Source organism: Drosophila gunungcola (assembly GCF_025200985.1).
Source record: "Drosophila gunungcola strain Sukarami chromosome X unlocalized genomic scaffold, Dgunungcola_SK_2 000039F, whole genome shotgun sequence".
Taxonomy (NCBI): domain Eukaryota; kingdom Metazoa; phylum Arthropoda; class Insecta; order Diptera; family Drosophilidae; genus Drosophila; species Drosophila gunungcola.
In genome coordinates, this window is record NW_026453190.1 from 98428 (window position 1) to 119817 (window position 21390).

Below are 21390 nucleotides of genomic sequence, written 5' to 3' on the forward strand. Positions count from 1 at the left end.
TGATCTTGATTTTCTTCATTAGTATTTTACAATATATGTACATTTGAAGTAGTGATACTTATATTCCCTCGGATTTTTTAATATTTTAAAAGCAAATCCGCAATACTTCTACTTTTTTTTGCAAACTGATTTCAAAAGAAAACGGCATTTAAATATGCACCCAGCCCTGGCACACAGCTATCGATCTATCGACTGTGCAATCGATGTTTGACTGCACATTGTTCTTGATCGTATGGCGTGCTTTTAATTAGTGATTTCACAAGTGCGCAATTAATATTAAAATTCGGTGATAATGCTGCGGTAAATTGTGAAAAACATTTGCATTGTATTAATAAGGCTGATTTGTTTGTTTTTACTTAAACCTGCTTGAATAACACGTTGTTTAACTGCACTGCACTCACTTTAAATCAGACGCGGCGTGTGGCTCAAACTTTTTTAAGTTTTAATGGACAAGTACTAATATAGTCAAAACTACTTGACTAAATGTGTAACCGGGCTGTGAGCAAATTGTTAAGTGTTTAAACATACATATATGTATGCATCTTTAAACATTTATAATTACGCATTAGAAGTGCAGAATATTTATGGCCGACGCCGAAAAGGGAGCTGACAAATAAGAAAGAACAAGAAGAGAGTGAGCTTGTACAGTTATATTATTTTTGAGCGCGAATACGGTGTAAAATACTTATATTACGCACTAAAGATGCGTGCAGATGTATATGAAGTGTGTTAATGCATTGCAAAATATATAAACATGAATGTTTTAAAAAGTGGAAACATATTTTAAATCGCCATTAAAATCCGCCACTGCAGGAGTCTCAAAAAAAAAAAACGTCATTTGCTTTTGAGAGAGACAAAGAAGAAGAATAAGAAGAAGAAAGAGCGAGTGTACAGCCAGAATGAAAAACGTGCTCTTTTTCGATTTGCTTTGTAAAAAATTTATACGCATAAGATTTTTCACAGTTTTAAACAAAATTTGTTTTTAAATTACAGGTCAGGTGATCTTGGTTTTATAACAATACAGGTAAGTTAAAACTTCATTCATGCTTTTAGTTGTTTACATTTCTTTATTATTTCATATTACATATTCAATAATTTATTAAAAAAAATATATTTATTTATATTATGGGTCAAATTTTTAATTTATAACGAGATTTTTAATAGGGAAAAAACTTAATTGTTTGTAATGCATGAATTATTGTGTTAAGATAATCTTTTATCTTCTATAAGGCAGACCAATTAATTAATTTTTGGGAAATTAAGATATTTTTATTTTCCCAAATTAAATATTTTTAATCTGGCACCTGAAATTTCAAACGAATCGGTGGGATTGAAAATATTAAATACGCGATACAAAAAGTGGATAGAAAATAAGTCATCATTACATTCACATGCACTTTTTTAAATTAGTTGGGGGTTCACATGGTTTTCTCTATTCTGATACATATTAGAAATCAATCAAAAATACTATAATTATTCAAAAAACATAGCAAACACAATGTACATTTTTTCATTTTGCTATAGCAATGTATTTTAGCTTCTTAGGCATTTTCACTGGCTGCGTACTGAGTGAAATAATTTCAAAATTAGAATTTGTTTCTATTTTCAATTTTTATAATAATATTGAAGAACATTTTTCACTATTTAAAAAGCATTAAAATTTTATGTTTTATTATTTATTAGTCGCTCTGAGTATTCCCTTTGTCTCCTGCATATTATTTTTCCTTTTTTCACAATTCTGGTTTTTTGTTTTCCCATTTGCGGCATCTTTGAGTTTTAAAATGCAAACAATAACAACAATTACACCCAAAGGATCAGTTGAAAAGTCAATAAACTCCCGCGGTCAGGATGTATTGGAAAATGGGAAAAGGGGAAAACGCGAAACCGCAAAATAACCGCAAAAAGTAAACAACGGCGGAGAGCTTTATACTTTACCCTTCTGCAACGCCCCCGATATAACCCACTATATATATATATATATATATATATATATCTTTGCTTTTTTCAACTGCCCCCGTGGCGCAACCTTTTCGAGAATTTATTTTTTTTGTTGGTTATTTACAAAAACCATAAATCAATTGGACACGCCAAACACACCCAGAGAAACAAACAAATGCAAATCTATTTTTAAATGCGAAATAATACGGAACCCGAAGGAAAATAGTGGTTGGGGGTGGCGGGAAGAAGCAGCAGAAGACAACCCCTGAGGTTCATGCGTTGAAAATCGCGAAAAAACCCGAAAAACCAAGTATAAAAAGGCCGAAAAAAAATGCCAATGGACGTAGGCAAAAGCACAGAAAAGGGGGAGTGAACAAAAAGTCAAGGAGAAGTGGTGGAAAATGAAGTAAAAAAGGGGCTGGTGGCAGGACAGTGGGCAAAAAGCCACGCGGGAAAAGCCGCTGATACGACATGTGGGAAAAGTCGAAAAGTCACAGGCAAAAATCAGACAAGATAGCATAGGGGGAGAAAAAGTACGACTAAAAGATATCCTTTACCCAATATCAAGTTTACTACCTTGTACAAAAATATGTTCAATTTCTGCAAGGGAAGGCTTTTTTTTTTAAATTATGATATCTATACTTGGTCTTGGTCTGACATAAGTATTTCTTAATTATTAATTATTTCATTATTATTAATTAAATAGCTTATTTTAAGAGGGCTAATATGTTATATTTTATAAATATTCCTAAAATGTTAAAACTTTATTTACTTGGAATGTTGCAATATATATTTAACGTTTTGTTTGGAAATACAGATAATTAAAGCTTAATAGGACGGACTACATGTAATCCTCATATTACTCGTAGATGTTTATTCCCATAAGAATATGAAACCACCTAGAGTTTGTGTAGTCTAAGTGAAGGTTTATCTCTTAACCTACATATTTGTGTTAAGAATATACCCCACAACTCTACGAGTAACGGGTATACCAATATAGAGGGGGGGGGGGGGGGCGTAAAGTGGACAAAGGGGTGTGGCAGATCGACGACTAAAGATGCGCCGCCGACGCCGCCCGCTGGCAATAAAAGAAAAACATGAACAATAAAAATTTTACATTTCGCAGGCCCAAAAAGTGAGAGGGAAAACTGAAGGAAAAAAAAAAGATGGGTAAAGAGGGCTGAAAAGTGAGGAAAAAGGGGTGTTGTTGCAGGCGCACCGTAAAATGACACACTTTAAGGTCGAGTTGCGGTTTACCCAGAAAACAAGAAAAAAAAAAACAACAAAAACAAACACAAAAATAATAAAATAAATAAAACTGCACAGTCCACTTCGCTTTGCCCTCGAGGTCTTCAGATTTTCATTGCTTTAGCGCCTGAAGGCAAAGTAAATGTGGATAGTGTGGGCGGAGGACATTGTAGCATTAGTTTTGATAGACTTGCACGCATGTCCTTTCCACCATCCTTGGACGTCTTTTTGTTATGCAAACAAATCAAGCGCAAGAAATGCCAGACACAAATCTGATTTCCGTTTGACGGCCTCCCCTTTTTAACCCCTTACATCTGCATACCTTAACCCATGGCGAACCCCGGTTCTTTGGGCGGCAAAGTGGCTGGCTTATTGGCTTTCGGAAAAGGGTTCCATCTGGGGTTCCTCAAGCAGGACTTCCGTATGTTAAACCAGTTCTAGCCACAACACTCTTCAATAACTTGCAGGGGGATTACATTTTGGGAGATTAGAATATAGGAGGAAAATAAAACTTATTAAAATACTTGCAAGGTATCAGTCTAGAAAACGATGTAGTACAAAAAAAAAAAACTTAGATAGCCAGGGCAAACTGTCAGTTTGATCAGTTTGATACCTGATTTGAAAGTATCATTCAAACAATCGCAGTACATAAGCAAACAACTCAACTGATACAAATAACTTAGAAAGATGGGTCGCCATCAGGTGAGAAGAAAGTCGCGTACCGCTGTTAATCAAGCAAACGTGAACGATTACTGTTTGACGCTTGAAGAAGTTCGAAGATCGGCTCGGCGATGGTCTTACATTTGGCAAATGAATCCGGATTCCGATTCCGAAGCGGAGAGCAGTTCTGCAGCGGCACCACTTACTTTGAAAGATCCCAGTGCATATGGAGACTGGCATTTGATGAATGTAAAGTTCGATTTTGAAAAGAGTGTCAGGGAAATGGTGTTGCATCTTAACAAGTTCCCCTACCCACAACTGTTCCATTCACCTCTCCCTTTGGGCGCCAAGTTGCACAAGACCGTGCGCTTAAGTTGCAGGCCCAACGTCACTAATATCTTCGAGGACGCCATGCCGGAGATTCGTGCCCGGGCCAGGAAGTATATGGATCCGCCACCCGAATGCGAGGGAGCCGTCGGCTACGATTCGCGCTTCTTTCAGACCTCCATGCTGATCAAATTCCCGTGCCGGCGTCCCTACTCCCCGCCCATTCGAAGGAGCTGGGGCGGCGAGTCCTGGATGGATGGCCTCTGTTGTGCCAAGTTGAGTGCGGATTTCACCTCGGAACCTCGACACAGGAAACCCCCATCGAGACCCAATAAACTGTTGAAGGGATTGCAAAGGAAATCAGTTCTTCAGGGAAGCACAAGATGGTTCCGTCCTCGAACCGGAATCCCATTGAATTCAAAATCGGAGGAGTTCTACCAACCATCGGTGGAACTTGACGAGGAGGAGCAGCAGATTTCGGGGGACTACTTGGTGGAGTTGGCGAACGACGAGACGGAAATCCCCTGCCACTCCCCTCCGACCGAGGATTCCGAACCAAAGATAAGCCGAACCCAGTCGGATATAACACTGGATTATTTGAGGACCCGTACCATATTCAGGCGTTGCCACAGCTTGGACAGTATTGATTTTATTGCCAAGAGTTAATTATTTCATAATTCATCAATTTCGGCAGCTATTAAATTTTAATGTTCTGCAATGGCACACAAATATTTTATGCCTAAAACATGTAAAAATATATATATTTAGTTAATAATAAATAACATTTTAGACAAACTATATAATGTTTTTCGCAACTTCTTCCGTTTAATTTGCATTAGATGAAATAAAGCGTTCAGGCGAAAAAATCCGAGGCTAAAACGCATGACGGAAACACGCCAGAGAAAGGTATAAAAAGGGTAGTGGACTCCTGGCTAGTGGCAAAAGTAAAAAAAAAAAAGGAAAAACGTTGAAGAAAAAATAGATGGTGCGCACTTATTCAAATTAACATAAATCAAAAGAATTTCCAGTGCAGAGAAATGTGAGAGAAATCTAAAAAAAACGGGTGGAATGGGGCGGAAAATGGAGAAAAATAATTTTAAAATCCAGGTTGCCGAAATGCTATATAACTGAAACTAAACTGATTTAAAAACAAGTTAGTTGGAAGAGTATCTAAAAAGGAACCATTAAATATCTTATATTAGTATTTCAACAAAAGAAAAAAAAAACAAGTGAACATTAAGTTGTTTAAGTAATTAATTTTATTTTCAAAATTTAGAAACTAAATTTAAAATAAGTTACATTACTGAAATAAATTAATAAATTTTGTATTTTTAGAAAAAACATCTTTAATAATTAGTACTTCATGAAATTTAAGCATTATCTCATGGTGATATCAGATCTTTTTTCTGTTTCCTTTGAAAAGTTCTTATCTTTACTCCATAAGCTTTTCTCGACCGATGGAAAACCTCGAGGACTTTGCGTCGGAAAATCTCGAAAGTCCGTGTTCGTTTTTCCAACTTGTGTCGCCCTGTGAGTGTGTGTGTGACTAACGCTAACATTTTTGTGATTTTTCATCTTCATCTCTTTTCGCTCGTTTTTTCACACCTTTTGCGGCTTCGCTTCATTCGTCGTCGCATTTCCATTTCCATTGCCACTTCCGTTTCCGTTGATTTGTTGCTGGCGCCCCTAAAAAAAAGAGAGGCGTGGCAGGAAGTGGCTGCTTAAAACGCCGCACGCAGCAAAAGGAGTAAAAAATAGTAGAAAAACTGAGTGTGAAAGAAGAAGCAGCACCGTCAGCTTATGCTGCACATAATTTGTAACCATTTCACACCGTTCCACTGAAATAGGTGAATTTTTCTTCTTATTTATTTTTGTTTTCTTTTGGAGTAGGAGGAGAGGGGAAGTCCTCTTCAAATTGCTCCAAATTTAAAATACACCAAAGGCAACTCACCAAAAAAATATCCCTTCGCTCCTCCCTTCAAACTTTATAACATTTCTGGCTCATTCTTCTTCTGCCCAGCTAGCTGCTTCTTCTTCTGAAATTTCCTTTTTTTTTTTTTTTTGTTCTTTATTTTTACGTATATATGCGAATATAAATGAAATTTTTGTTGTTTGGACGTGACACATTTAGTTTGAATATATGGGAACTCAGTCGTCAGTCAGACGAGCATCGGAACGTAGATGGTTTTGTTTTGCGAGGGGGTAAAATGTCAGGGGTGGTGGGTCTAAAAAAAAAAAAAAGGGGGAAGGAGCGGGGGTGGCAGCTTGACTGACGACTGCTGATGACGTAAACGCAATTTGGCTTACAAAACAGCAAGAAACAGTCGGAAACCAAGATGTCGATGGTTTTTATTTAACAGCAGGTGTGGTCGGACCAGTTTTGTTTTAAAACTAAACTCTGAGTGAGTTTTATTTTAAAACAAAATGATGGTTCAGCAACAGTTGACTTCTAATCCTGTCTTTGAATAGTTTTCAATTATGTTTGCAGTACAATTTGGGACACAAGTTTACAAAAGCAAATTGGTTTAAATACCTTACAACTATGCAATAATTCTACAACAATATAAATGTTGTTTTGAAGTGACATTGATAAACGATTTAAGCACCTGCTTAATTTGCATTATATTTATACTGGATAAACCCCCGTCACTGGCTTTATTTTTCCCTCCGATTGCCAGATAAATGTTGCACCTTCTTTCGCTTCTCAACCTTAACCCTTGAAACCCAAAATCCCCAACCCCTCGAATTCTGTGCTTGTCTTTGGCAGGCAGTGGCAGAAAGAAGTGGCGAAAATCCAACATAAATCACAAGCACTCAATGTCAACTCAATGAACTGCTCATGCATGCAAGGACCCCTTCCTCGAATCCTTGAAAAATCCAGCAAAGTGAGTGCAAGTGGAGCTGGCATCGCGTTATTTGTGGAATTTCCTCGAGTACATTTCGATGATAAGGAAAAGGCTAAAGGAGTCAGAGGACCACATGTGAGGGTGGGAAATCGAGGAAAGCAGGAAAAGCAGGAAAAGGCGGAAAAGGGCCTTTCCACTGCGCTTTCTTAACAATTTGTCATGCATGGAGCGCCAAATATGCCGAAAGTAGAAAAATGTATTAAAAGCAGCTGCGAGTCCTGCGTGGAAGTCCTAGAAATGCCACAAATAAATCATTTCTTTTTGCCATCCTCAGATGTGTGTGTGTGTACAGATAACGGAGACTATCTATATACAGACTAAGCAAAAATATTAACAAAAATAATTCGAGATTAAAATTTTAACTTATTATTTTGTACTGCTATATTGTATAGTAAATAATTCATAGGTTTAAGCTTAAAGAAAACTATTTTTCTAAATTTGTATATCTAGAAACCCAATATACATTTTTCATTATAAAGTTTAGTTTACTGGATAGCCGAAGATTATTTTAATAAGCTTTTGTAAGCAACTTAATGCTATTATTTCGACCTCCATTGTGATGTTGCGTGAGTTGGGGGAAAAGATGGGCTTTTGATTCAGATTGGGATGACTGTCTGAAGTAGTTTCGTTTTCGACTGCGAAATATTTTCACGTGCCTTGAACAAATGTCAAACGCACACACACACACTCACACTCACAAAAAAAAAAAAAAAAAAAAAAAAAAAAAAACAGACACTTGCACATAAATCAAAAAACGAAGGGATTGAGGCAAAAGTATTGAAATGTAACGCATTTATTTTCATTACAAGAGCCCACAAAAGTATGCTATGCAAAAATATTAGGCTGCGATGCGTCGCTAATATGACAGCCAAAAAAAAAAAAAGAAAAGAAAATAAAAGGATGGGATGGAAAGGTTGTGGCTATAAGCCACCGTTGCGATATAAGCACTTTATTGGATCATCAGACTTATTTTGATATGTGACCAAATAAATATGGGAAAAGGGCGGTGGAAAACCAACCACGAGTGGGGGAGTAGAAAAGTGTGAGGCATTGACATTTTGCAAGCGACGACGAGACCCATAAATTCTTGTCAGCGGGGAAGAGACATCAACTTTGCTCAAGTTATTTTCATTTGTGTAACATTTTTGCATACTTCTACGGCGCATCTCGAGCACGTCTTTTTGCCGACTACTTTTTGACAAATCTACTTAGGCATTTCTCCGGTTTTGGTTTGTTTATTTATGTTTATTTGTGATTTATTTCGATAACATAATAAATATCCCCAGCAAGCCATGTGTGTCTGTGTGATAAAGGCATGTGTATTAAATTCGAAAGGCATGTCCCTCGTCTGTCTGAGCTGTGAATTCATCTGCTTGAATATTCAAATCACCTTCGGAACAGTCATGGAAATAGGATCAGGGATCAACAGCCCTTTTTGAAGTGGAACGGAGTGGGGTAAAAATGTGTGACTGACAATTTGGGTTCTTTAGAAAATACATTTAACTACTTCGATTGTAAATGCTAACAACAAAACACTGCTAATTTACAATAATTTACAAATGTTCTACGGAGAAAAATTACAAATCAAACATCTTTACAACAAACTTAGCTAAAACAACCGATTTCTCTACACTTTTATTTCCCAATCAACTTGTATAAACTTGCTAAACCATTTCTGAATTTCACCCGAAATACCTAAAATGCTAAACTCACAATTACTGTAAGGTTCGTAACAAATTGTCAACATTCCCCGAGATTTGCATATCAATTGCCGCGAAGAAAATACATTAAAAATTAGACACTAATAGAGAAAATCAAGTTAAGGACGACATCAACTTATCTTAGCCACCCAGTTTTTCCCGCTTTCCCATTTGCATGCTTCATTAGCGCGGTCCATGGAGCTCTGCGAATTAAAAGTAATGTTAATTGCGCCCCGACTGCGTTCATCCATAATCAATTTTAGCCGCTGGCCCCGCGTTAAAAAAAAAAAAAACCAAAAAAAAAGAGGAAAGAAACGCACAAAATATGACATAAAAATTTTTCATTTCCTTGAGGAAAAAAAAAAGACGAAAAAAAAAAGTAAAAATCGACAAGCAGCGAGTCGCCTTGGTGGATTTTTCAAGCTCAATTCCCAGCGGACGCCGAACTTTGGCAATGAAGTAGAAAATGAAGTAGCGCCACGCCCACTTTTCCCGTTTTGCCGCCCAATCCACCACCTCTCAGTGGGCCAGTGAATGTATTCATCAATGCAACACATTTGCATATTTCAAGCGTAAAAATTAATCACTAATTTTAATACGCAACGAGGCCGAAACACAGAGAAAACTGAACGAAAATAAAAAAGCGGAGGAAAACCGAAGGAAAAGCTCGGGAGCAACGCCCCCCAAACTTGTTAAGTGGGCAACACTAATGTAGCAATTTTGAAATTGATGAAAAAAAAAAAACGAGATAGCCCAGATGTAAGGTAAACAAATTGCGCGATGAGGCGATGTCATTTATAAGAGCAAAACGGACCCAAAGATATTTCCTGTTTCCCTCATAATAATAAAAAATAAATAAATGGAAAATGAGAAAACGCAGCTCGAACATAAAAATGACCAAGACAGAGACAGATACAGAGAGAGAGAGAGAGAAGTAGACGACCAGTAAAATCGCCGGGGGTGGTGGCCTGGAAAATGGGTAGGAAAAGCGCTCGGGAAAATCATCTATCGAAACGCTCGCCGCATTTCACCTGCAGCATTTTGATAGCCAAGCGGATGGATGGGCGGGATGCGCACCTCCATTAAAACTAATGGGAAATTTGCTATAATTTGATTTCACAAACGGCGAAGAAAATGTTTCTTGGTCCTGGGTCCTTGGTCCTTGGTCGTATCCGACAGATTGAAGATGGGAATATTGCTCGAGATTTGATTAATTGCAAATTGGAAATGAATTGGGCAGGCAAATCAATGGCAAGTTACTTGGAGCTGTGCAGAAAGTGAAAGGAACTCGAGCAACGGGGTGGTTTTCATAGTTAAAACTTGAGTTTGAGTGAAAATCATACTGAATGTATATTTAATACTTTTGATAAACATTAATACATATATTTTTGGTAAATATAAACATTCAAATTATTTAGTGTTTTCAGTCGCGTGTTAGTTGAAAAACTAATTAATTTGTATATTTAAATTTTGTTTCACGTTTCAATTTAAAGAAGGAGCGCCTTTTTTTAAAAACTTTTGAGATTCCAATAATATAACAATTAATAGGATTACAATAATGTGCCCTATTTTAAGAGTAGTGATAAGGGTCTGTTTATTTATTTATTTGTTTGCCAAGCATTTGTTAAAATATAATATATCCTTAACTATTTTAGAGATAGTTTTAAGAATGCAGTATATATATATATATATATTTTTTTTATATATTATATATTTTTTTGTGTATTTTCCATTAATCCTTTACCAATTGAATTGATGTCCTTTTGGCGAATTCCGAGAGCCAATTACCCCCTCTTTCCTTGGGCCTTCTTCTCCGCCTCCTTCTTTGTGTGTAAATTTGAGTTGCCTAATTCCAGGCGGGGCTGCCTTAGAACGGGAAAGGGGGGCCAGAGGTCAGGGTTCAGGGGGTGGCAACTTGAGTCTGGGCCAAGTACACGCGCCTGCACATGCGAAATGAGAAAACTTTTCGACCACAACATCGACGTGGTGGCAAGCGTTAACAGCCGGCGGCCCACACAACTACAACGCAAATACAAACACCAATGCTCGTGGAAAAGCGCCAAAAACCCAGCCCCACCTTGGCCCCACCCAAAATTTTCGCACTGCATCGTTGTTGTCTGCCCGCAAAAGATTGCTTTTAGAAATTTATAGTTTCAATAATGTGGCGACCGCGTTCCACGAACCGTTGTTGCATCGTTGGTGGGTCGGGAAAAGCAGGGCGGGTTGGGAAATTGTGGGGAAAAGGACGTTGTGTGTATGTGTGTGTGTGTGTGTGTGTTGTGTGTGTGTTGTGTGCATTCTCATGTGTATTTTCAATTTACGCGTCCATAACTTCAAGTTTTGCAAGTTTACCTACCGAGCAACACCCGAAGGAACAAGTTGTCGACGGGCCGCATATCGAACACTTGAGCAGCAGCCACACACAGTTACGCTCATAGATACTTCACACACACACCCACTCAGAAGCCAACACACACGCACATACTCCATCGGAGTTATAATGTTGCAGCTGAAATCGGAGCTAAGACTTAGGCTGCTGTAAAGCCAGTTTTGCACTCAGAAAAAAAAAACCGCTGTATTGGCTCTCAAATACATAGAAAACATTTTTCAAGGCTAAAAAAAGAATATTTTACACACCATAATTGTACTTGTTTTTTCTAATATTTTTTTATACTGAGCTGTGCCATTTACAGTAAGTGTGTTCTAATATCTAAAACATTACAAATGAAGCTGAGCTACATTCAAAATACTTAATCTATATTGATAAATATATTTTTAAGACCTTAAATTCTACGATTTTTTTTAAAAGTGCACAATCTGGAGATGGGACTTGGGACTACAACTGAGACTGAAGCAGTTGCCGTTTCCGCAATTACAAAACTTCCGCAAAAATAACAAAACACTCGCGCGGCAAACACTGCTAAATGTGAAAGTCGAGAGGGGAAATGGGTGGGAAAAGCTCGTAGCACATGTGCACCAAGCCAAACACACACACTTTTCCACTTTTCCGTGCATTTTTTTGGGCAGATTTTAATTTCTTAATGCAGAAAGGGCACACCAAGGGGGTTAAGTGTGACTGAATAGGAGGAGTGGCGCTGCCAAAGGGTTAAGCACCGCCGGACAACTTTGTCTTTGTGCATTCGCAATGAGACAACGGTCGCATCTGTTGCCAGTCAAACTGCAAGTCAATTCTGGGAACTACAAAAAAAAAAACAAACGCACACACACACACACCAAGGATGTTGTGATGGATGTGTGTAATCGCCCTCTTTTTTTTTTGCTGATTTTTCTCCCAGTTTTCTCAACTGCTATTAGTTGGCTGTCGCCCAGCCATTAGCCTCGTTGTCCCGGCTCAATTTTCTCATTACCTACCATATTTTCATCCACATAGATAGTCTACGCGTCTTGCATCAAAAGAAATTGATAATCTCTTAATAAGCCGAGAGGCAAACAGGCTAAGAATATTTTTCCTTAGCCGAAAAACCAACAAACAGGCGACTTCAAAAGGAGTTTCCTAGACACGTGTATGTGTGTGTGTGAGTGTTTGTGTGTGGGCGGCTGAGATCCCAGATATTATATGCCCAATCCCAAATACTTGGACAACTCCCTTTTGACACGCACACAAATCACTTGATTCAATCATCTCGAAAATTGATAACATGCCATTTACAAATGACATCACTGGGAAAAAAAAGCAAACTCATTGAGCGCCTGCCACAAATTATTTATAGGCCAAAAGCACAAAAAAACAAGATACCCCAAAAAATTAGGACACGTGCCGCCAGTTGACCAGCCTCTTGGCCACGCCCCCTTCTCATGCCGGGTGAAAGTTGCACTGGCCAAGTGAAAGTGAAACCTTCTAAACGCACACGGCACGCACCCAAAAAAAAAAAAAAAATGAAAAGAAAAGAAAAGAAAAGAAAACAACCAAAAACATTGCTGTAGTCTCTAGTCTTTGATACCCTATATTTATATAGATATTCATAACTTAAGTAAATCTTTAAAACGTTTATTATGGGAATGCTATTTTTTATAATTCTGTTTCAAAACGATTTGAACAATTTAATTAATTTTACAAATTTATTAGCGCTCAAAAGGTACTTCATTTGTTAATAATTTTCCTAACCAAGCACCGAATCACTTTTTGTTTTTGGAAGCATTGCATTAATGGATGACTATATCATACAGCTTTCTATGGAATCCAATACATAACTATACTAGTATTTTATTATAATTTTTTATATTTTTAATCCGCAGTAAGGTACTTACCTTTAGCTGCTCACTCAATCAATATAACCTCACTAGTACTGAGTATGAAATAAAAAAAAGGAAAAACAAGCGGCGGGAAAATTTCACCACCCCCCTGAAACTGCCTCATTTGGGATGCGTTGCACGCTGAGCTTTTCATTTCAATTTGAACGCATTTTTTTGCGGCCAAAACAAGGAGGGCAAAAAATGTAAGGGGGGGCAGAACAGAAACAGAAGGCTAACCATCACAATCTGAACAATCGGCGCAATCGGACAATTGATTCGAACGCATTTGCGTGCTTGCCTCAAATAACTGCAAATTATTTTCAGTCTGTTGTATTCTTTTGTTGTGTGTTTGCCGGGGATTCCCCATTGTGCCATCAGCCTCATCAGGCGGCAAAATGGGGGGTGGTCATGGAATCAAGTTAAGTGATTCGCTACGTGATGCTCTTTTGGGGCCAAGCATCGTAAAAAGGTTCCAGCAAAAACTGGAAGTGGACAAAAAACAGAAACGAACAGGAGGTCTTGCAGGATTGCCTAAAGAGCAGGCAACCCAAGATATACGAAAGACTATTCCGTAAAAACATAATAAATTATATTGAAATCAGAAAGGTATTCTCATCAAACTAGTGGCCAATTTGAACATGTAACTAATACTAATACAGATTTTTCAATGTAATTTAAATTACCAAAATGGATCAAATGATTTGTTGTTTCGGCTTCATAAGAACATTTGAATAATTTAGGGTTCTTAAAACTTAACTTGATTAAATTCAATTGAAAACACAACTGCTTACTTTGCCTAGAAAAATGAGAGGTTTGAGTATGTAAAGATATATACGAAACTATTCCCTTTGGAACCGAACCCCCCAACCAATATCAAACTCTCATTATGACCCAAGGCTGACCGATCCATTGAGCACTAAACAGTTGGCCAAACTTTAATTAAGAGTACAACGAAAACAGGCAAACGAAAGCCACAGAGAAAGCCAAACAATGGGGCGGGAGAAAAGAAAGAACTAACCGAAAAGTCAGCAACACTTGAGCCAAATGTCAAATACACAAATAGCCGAATCCGAAGCTGAATCTGAATCTGAATCTGAATCCGAATGGATGTGGAAATGGCAATGAAAATGAAAATGAAAATGCCCTCCGGGGTGCATTTGCCAGCCAAACTAAGTGACCCGACCCTATGCGACCCGATTGAATAGAAACTATAACGAGACAAACAATAACTTGGACCCGGAAAAGGTTAACACTCAAGCCCCCCACCCAACATGGTATTGATAGCTTTAGTTTGTTTGGGCGGCCCCGACCGGAGACAAAAAGTGGACAAAGAAGAGTTAAGGCCAAGGCAAGTGACAATAACAAGCACAAAATGGACACCACTGCTGATGATGACAATGGTCCGAGGATTGGACTTTCTGCTCCTTCGGACGGCTTGACATCCGGCATAAATGTCAAACGCCAACTTTGACCGCAAATGTTAGATGGTAGATGGTAGATGGTAAATGGAAGATGGAAGATGGAAGATGGTTGGGTCACTGCATCGACAAAAAGGGACAGCGGATGACCGACCAACCAGCAAAGGCTGGACAAATATATTCATGTCGATTTTCGAGTCAGAACCTGCAAGTCCATCACTTGCCAGACCGAAACTTAAATATCTATATATGCTGGCCGCCAGCCCAGTTAAAGCACATCTCGTCGCATCCGCTCCCGTTTGCCATTCCAGCTCCCAATCCCAATCCCATTTCAATTCCCATTCCCAACCCAAATCCAACCAAGTGCGTCGCTTAATTACAAAACGAACAACGCATAAAAACCAACAGAGACTGGGTTCGTCGATGGGCCACCTCCTTTACCCCCAAGGAAGGACACTATTGTCTAACGGGACTCAATGCCATACTATGCCATACACTGGGAAAATAAAAGATCAGCTTAAAATCAAAATTAAACGTATTGAAACAATGGTCCTGCTTTTATAGTACATATAGCTTTCAAGTCCGTTCATTAACAAAATCAAAAAACTTCTTAAATAAGGATTTTCTTTTATATACAAAAAACTTCCCAATAAGTGGTTTTGTTATATAAAAAATTACATTAATTTGAATATAGTTTGAAAATATTTTTGGGGGTGTCTCAAAATAACTTGTTTTACATTTAATAAAAGTTTGTTGGGCGTTAACGTACATACTTTGAGTGATTTAACTATGCCATTTTCTTATTATTACATGTATAATAATTTTTATGTATGTATGTATGTATGTTTGATGATCGATTTTCTCCCAGTGTTTTATTCCATATCCCCACGCTCCTTCACTGGCCGCCTCATCGTTTGACATTTGCAATATTTGACATTCAAGTAAAGGCATAAATTTGCGTTTAATGAAATCCAAAGTCGCCCAGGCCATGGGGATGTATCTCTCTATGCCGGGGCGTCTGCACCATATGACTGTGGCCATGGCTGTGAAAAGGGGGGAGGGGGCTGCTGAAATGGGGGTCCTTTGGCCCCCCTTCCGCCCCTTCTCGACAGCCATTAGGCGGGCAACCGCAGCGACAGCTGGCAGGGCCAGCAAATTACAACAGCAGATACGAGGAGAGTCTATTGAGCGGCCATTGAACATGATGAAGGCAGGAACGTGTCCTCTCGGTTGTGGGTTTTGGGATCGCACTCGGTTTTAGGTTCCATTTCATACGAGTTTTAACCAATGATATCACATTGCGGGCAAAATAAAAGTCTTGCTTTGCTACAAAAAATATTTTTTGGTTCGTAGCTAGCTGAATTTTATTGCACTGTTTCTCACCTTCCCATTTTAAAAAGTACAATAGATGACAATATCATAGTTGTTGGTCGAATGATTGAATTATACAATTTGTAACCAGCTATTTGTGAAATGTTAACATTCAGAATTTTGCAATTAGGGAAGGGCGGATGACGGAAAGTACAATAAAACAAACAAGAAAGGTTTCTAGAAATAACAAACATTAAAATAATTAAAACTCGGGGATATATGGCTGAGAAGTTTCAGGGGCTCCGTGTGTGTGTTCCACCTGGTTAATGTTGACTTCTTTTTGAGTATTACGCTTGTGTATCCTGGAAGGATTAGCAGCCCCCCCCAGATGATGGAATTGATGGTTCATTTGTGGCTTTGGTGTGGTGGCTTTGGTGGTGGCGTTGATGGAGATCTCCTAGTCCTCCTCGTAGTCACGATCATTTGACCCAGAACGAGTGCTTGAACTAGTCACTCTCAATGGAGTCTTTTTTGCTGGTGGACCGCCCTGACATATGTTACTCTGGTGGGGGGAAGGCGATAGGATTTCAAATAAGTTTAGACGGTTTTTATATTCGACACTCACCAGAAGAGGAGCTCTCTGACATTTCATTAACAAATAAATCGAAATTCCGCAAACTGTCACGGCAACAACTGCTAATCCCAGCACCAAGTTGGTGTGATAACTCATTTCCTCTCGATTCAGCACTCTGTCTATCACTTCATAAACCCTTAAAGCGATCTTGTTGCCCATGCCAATGAAACCCTCTGCAATGGAGAGTGTTCAATAAGAATATATAGAACAAGTGCTTTAAAATATAATACAAAATACAAAGAATTCTTCAGATTTAAATGGCTGCTTCAGCCAGATTCTTGTAAAATAAATTCCATTAAGCTTGTTTTTGAGTAGTACCATAAGGTATTGTGCTTTACGACACAGGTAAGACATGGCAATGGCAATATTGGATTGTCGGTATGTTTATATAGAGAGTGTGTGTGTGCGTTTCTGAATGGGGAAATAAGATTTGCAATTAAAAACTTGAAATCTGCGCAGCGAAAGCAAATAAAATGCAATTAGCAAGATTTGAATTAATTAAGTAGTAAGTACAGTCGTCACCGGCTACGGCAAACAAGTTGATATGGAAACCCAAGGCTCGAAGTTTCACTTTATTAATAGCCGAAAAGTAGTGGCAAAACTCGGTGTTGTGGGTGGAATGGAAAGCGAAGACATGTGCCAGACAACTCACACACAAACACGTGGAACAGTTGTCTTTTGTTTATCTTGCGCACAGACATGCCAAAAGTGGGTGGGCGAAGATTAAGTGGGAGGTGGGTGGGTGGTGGACTTGGGACAAGGTAGAAGGTAGAAGCTAGAAGGTACAAGGGTAGCTGGCAAACTCTTTTTGGCAAGGACGAAAAGGGGCAAAGGCAACCCTGTAGAAGGAGCAACAACAGCAAAGTGCAATTATCACAAAATACCTTAAGGTTTACATCGTCAATGGGGGGGACAAGAGGGAAAGGAAAAGGCGGGGAAAACAGGAAAATTCGGAGCGGCCCACAGGTGTGCCCTCCGTGTGCCGCCCTGCCGCCCTGCCCCCCTCGATTTCCCTTCCCCCTTTGTCTGCTGGTGTTTACCCAAGTGCTTTGTATTGAAGTGCATTTTGGCATGTAATTTGTAGTTCTTTGCTATTTGATTTTTCGAGCTGCGAGCTCAACCCAAAACCAGTTTTTGTCCTTTTCTCGGCTCTGATTTAAACATTACAGAAGGAGATGTTCCCACAAAATAATCGCTATTAAATTATATGTATAGAATAGATTGCAGAGATATGTATGTCCTCTAAAATCATCTCACACCTAATAATCAGCCCAGTGATTCCTCTGAGCCGCGATCAAATTTGTAAGATGATCAGCACAGAAAACGAGAAAAACGAGAGGTGTACAACAACACCAGAAAATAAAAAAAAAAAACAGATATGGAGAGAGGGCCTTTGAAGTTCGATAATTGCAAATTCCTTGTGCATGTTTCAGTTCGCATCAAATCGTCGCGCAATGATCGGATTTAAATCAGCGGCGACTGTGGCGCAACTAAATTGATCTTTTATCGCTTCAACGACGCTGCTGCTCTCGGGAGGATCGAGGATCGTATCGGATCGAGACGGAGAGGAGGAATGGAATGGAGGGGGGACTGATGGGATACTACTATGGGATCGGATTGGTTCGGTTTAGTTGGGGTTTGAGGCTCTTGGTAGCCGGCGCGTAAAAGCTTACAAAATACGACAACGCACAGAAGCGCATAACTCAGCAGATGGAGCAAGAGGCAATGCGAGCCAAGAAGTGTTAATGCACTGGAAAAAAAAAAACTAATTTGGGAATTCAGATAAGCTTTACCACATTTTCTAGTCTCATAAACAATGAGCAATCTTTGGGCGACCTTCTTAAGGGCTCCAATTATATAAGAAAAATAGCTGTTTTGTAATCATTATTACTTGTTCAGGTCAAACTACAAATAATTATTATTATAACATTACGAACATTTTTATGTGCTGGTATTGATAGAAACGATGAGCATGGGGCATTTTAAATGGCGTTGGCCATATCTAGGTCTTAATATCTCGAATATTACTAATTTATTTTGTTCGGTGCACCATTGAAGCTGAAACCGCTCTTGGGATTGGGACATGGGGATCGACGACGACAACGACGTTCACGCGCTGGGATTAAATCGGAAGTTATGCGAATGTCAAAAGCTCGTCTCCGTCTCCCGCCCCTCGAGGTTCCTTGATTGGTGTGGAAGCCACCAGTTTCAGATACAGATACAGATTCAGATGCGGCCGATGAAGAGATGGCCATTTGGTTGCCGGTAGAGTGATGAAGTAAAAATTGTTACCGTATCGAATGCGGATTAAAATCAGCTAAACAAGTTGCCAGTCGCATTGGTCGCTCAATGTCTGTCGATCCTCCTCGCTTTGGCCGGCCCCTCTTCTTGTTCACTTTTAGCCATATTGATGGGCCATGAAGAGGGTCAAAGCGAATCGATAACGAATCAATTAGCCGGTGTTCGAGGAAGAGTATAGGGAATTTAGGTAGGGAATTAAGTGGGCATATTAATAGTTTGCCTAATAAGATGCTCAATTTAATACTTCATTGGAAAATAAATCTCAGCTTTTAATAAATGCCAAGAACTGAAGCTCGCTCGTTCAATTTCGGATGAATCTCAACTCCCCACTCCCACATTTTAGTTGCCCTTTTCATCACTGGCCCCCGGTCCTCTGTTCTTTTTGCTCTAATCAGCAACATTTCAAGTGGCCGGGCAAGAAAATAAATAAAAAGAAATCGGTCGAAAATGAAAAGGATTAAACAAATAAATCACTTGGCTCTGTTTTCAGGACATTTTCGTCCAGATTTTTCACAACGCAACGCGAGGGTAAAACCAGAAGGGGCAGCAAAAAAAAAAAAACAAAAAAAAAAAAAGGGTTTGCCCACACCAATTAATGAGTTAAAAATTGTGCAGCATTGAATGAATTGGAAAGGATAGAGGCAAAGGATTTCCCGCTGTCCCACAGCAAAAGAGCAAAATTAATGAAGATATTTCGCTGTCGTCGGACGGGTAGAGACGTTTGAGTTGAGGACCAGACCAAGGAAAAAATCATTTGATTTTTAATTACGCTGATTTTTTATATTAGAACGGAAACAGCTTGGAATAGCAAACACCTTGGAAATTAACACGCCCCAAGTTAGGACGAGAGACTCGACTCGATTCGACTTGACTCGACTGGACTCGACTCGACTCTTGGTGACTTGGCCACTTGAGCCACTCGGATCGGAATCTGTGGAGCGGGGAAAGTGGGTCCGAACCCGGACCCGGATTCTCGGATGGCACTGCCAACTGGCCCTGGCACGCACGAAAGGGTTTCAACTTAATTAAACCGTTTCTTCTTTTTTCGTATACTTTTATTTTTGCCCTCTTTTGACGCAATTGAAAATGGTTGGCAATATTGGGCAGAAATGGGGGAAACGGGGAAATGGGGGTTCTAAACTGGCAACTGTCATCGTATTGGGCACTGCGAAAAGTGGGCACAAATTGACATCTAAAGTGCTTAAAATTTTCTTTAATTAAGTGTGACAAACTGTGGGCGAAATAAGCGAAGGCAAATGAAATATACTTCGAAAAGGGCTTTTGGGTGGGGCAAAATAGCTGATAAAAAATGGAAAAATCCTAAGAGTAATTTTTTGTAACGATTCATGAATATTAAATACTATCGATGATTATTAAAATTTAGGTGGTCTCACATTATATTTATATACGCAACGTATTCATACATTTCTTTTAAAGATTTCTTTCTAATGCATTTTAAGTAACGAACTATATATAGCTTAGCCATTCTTTGAATAATCTAAGGAGCAGCTGCTTAAACAATAGTATGTTTTTGATGTTAAAAAATTTTATTTACAAGTAGCCTTTAAGAAACTTGTCACTAGAATATTAATTACGACATTTTCAACAAATTCAATCTCTTGCTACAAATTCCTAAATGCGATTCCTTCTCGAACATGCAAGTCCCCTTAACCCTTCCCCCTTTCTGACTCATCGAGGGCCTTCGCCATCCTAATAAATTACTCAAAACCGAAAGATGCAGATGTTGGAACGAGGGGAGGACGAAAAGTATGAAAAGGCAGAAAAAACGAGGACGAGGAACAGTAGCTGCCCACGCAAAAAAGAAACGGACGACACTCAATGGAAGTCATTTGGAGCTCGTAAATAAGCAAAGTGCAGCATTAATAGTTGCTGATTAAGGAGCGCCTACGGGAAATTAAAATTAAGTAATTTAGACCCACGTTGTTGGCGACAAAGAAGCCAAGCTAAGAAAAAAAAAAAAAAACAAGAAAGAACGCTATAGTCGAGTTCACCGACTATAAGATACTCGTTACTCAGCAGTGGAAAATTATTGTGTCTGTCGATAGATATATATATGACCAAAACACACACACAGAGTACAACAGCTGAGGTCTAACATTTCTCGTGGCTCTGTTTTGAAATAAACGTGCGCAGCGTAAAAAAAAACTATAATCTGCATGCCAAATCTCTAGCTTTTGTATTTTCTGAGATCTCGACGTTCATACAGACGGACACTCGGACTGACATCAATTTTGGCAGCCTGAATACCAAGCCTTTAGATCGAAAACTCGCGTAAAACTTACCGAAATTACCATCGGGATCAGAAGAGAAGCATAACAGACGAGTCACATAGTTGAGAAAATCATCAAAAATACCCATTTTGCAGATTAATCCTTAGAAATTTTCCGTAAAATATCCAGTACGACAAAAAATATTTGAAGTCTTTCACTCACTTCACTTTTTGTATATAAATGTATGAAAATTATTCCTTTGAAATTTTCAGTAAAATTTCCAGTAAGACAAAAAATTTAATATGTCTTACTCTAAGGCCTGTAGTTTTACAACTGAATTAAATGCCTGTGAGCGTCAAAGGTAATGACAAGTTGATTTCCAAGATAACTTGATGGGAAAAATTGGCAATACATTTTCGAATATTAAAACTGAGTGTTAAAGCAAAATATTTAGCCTACTTA

General features: G+C 38.8%; 2 protein-coding genes across 4 annotated transcripts; one reads left to right on the forward strand and one right to left on the reverse strand.

The window, feature by feature from the left end:
* Positions 1–3825: 3825 nt before the first annotated feature.
* On the forward strand, positions 3826–4882 carry LOC128260783 (uncharacterized). The gene has a single exon (XM_052994020.1). It carries the CDS (start codon positions 3874–3876, stop codon positions 4837–4839), a length of 966 nt encoding a protein of 321 aa, XP_052849980.1. The 5' UTR covers positions 3826–3873; the 3' UTR covers positions 4840–4882.
* Positions 4883–15200: 10318 nt separating this feature from the next.
* Positions 15201–21305, reverse strand: LOC128260784 (uncharacterized). 3 transcript variants are annotated; one of them, XR_008268180.1, is made up of 5 exons: positions 21151–21305; positions 21001–21090; positions 16388–16569; positions 15835–16324; positions 15201–15777 (listed from the first exon to the last, which is right to left on the reverse strand). XR_008268180.1 is itself a non-coding variant. In XM_052994021.1 (3 exons), exons 1-3 carry the CDS (start codon positions 21074–21076, stop codon positions 16220–16222), a joined length of 363 nt encoding a protein of 120 aa, XP_052849981.1. In that variant the 5' UTR covers positions 21077–21257; the 3' UTR covers positions 15803–16219. The 3 variants fall into 3 exon arrangements, 1 of the variants encoding a protein (XP_052849981.1); XR_008268179.1 differs by having other exon boundaries at positions 15202–15777; positions 21001–21257; XM_052994021.1 differs by lacking the exon at positions 15201–15777 and having other exon boundaries at positions 15803–16324; positions 21001–21257.
* Between the last annotated feature and the right edge of the window lie 85 nt (positions 21306–21390).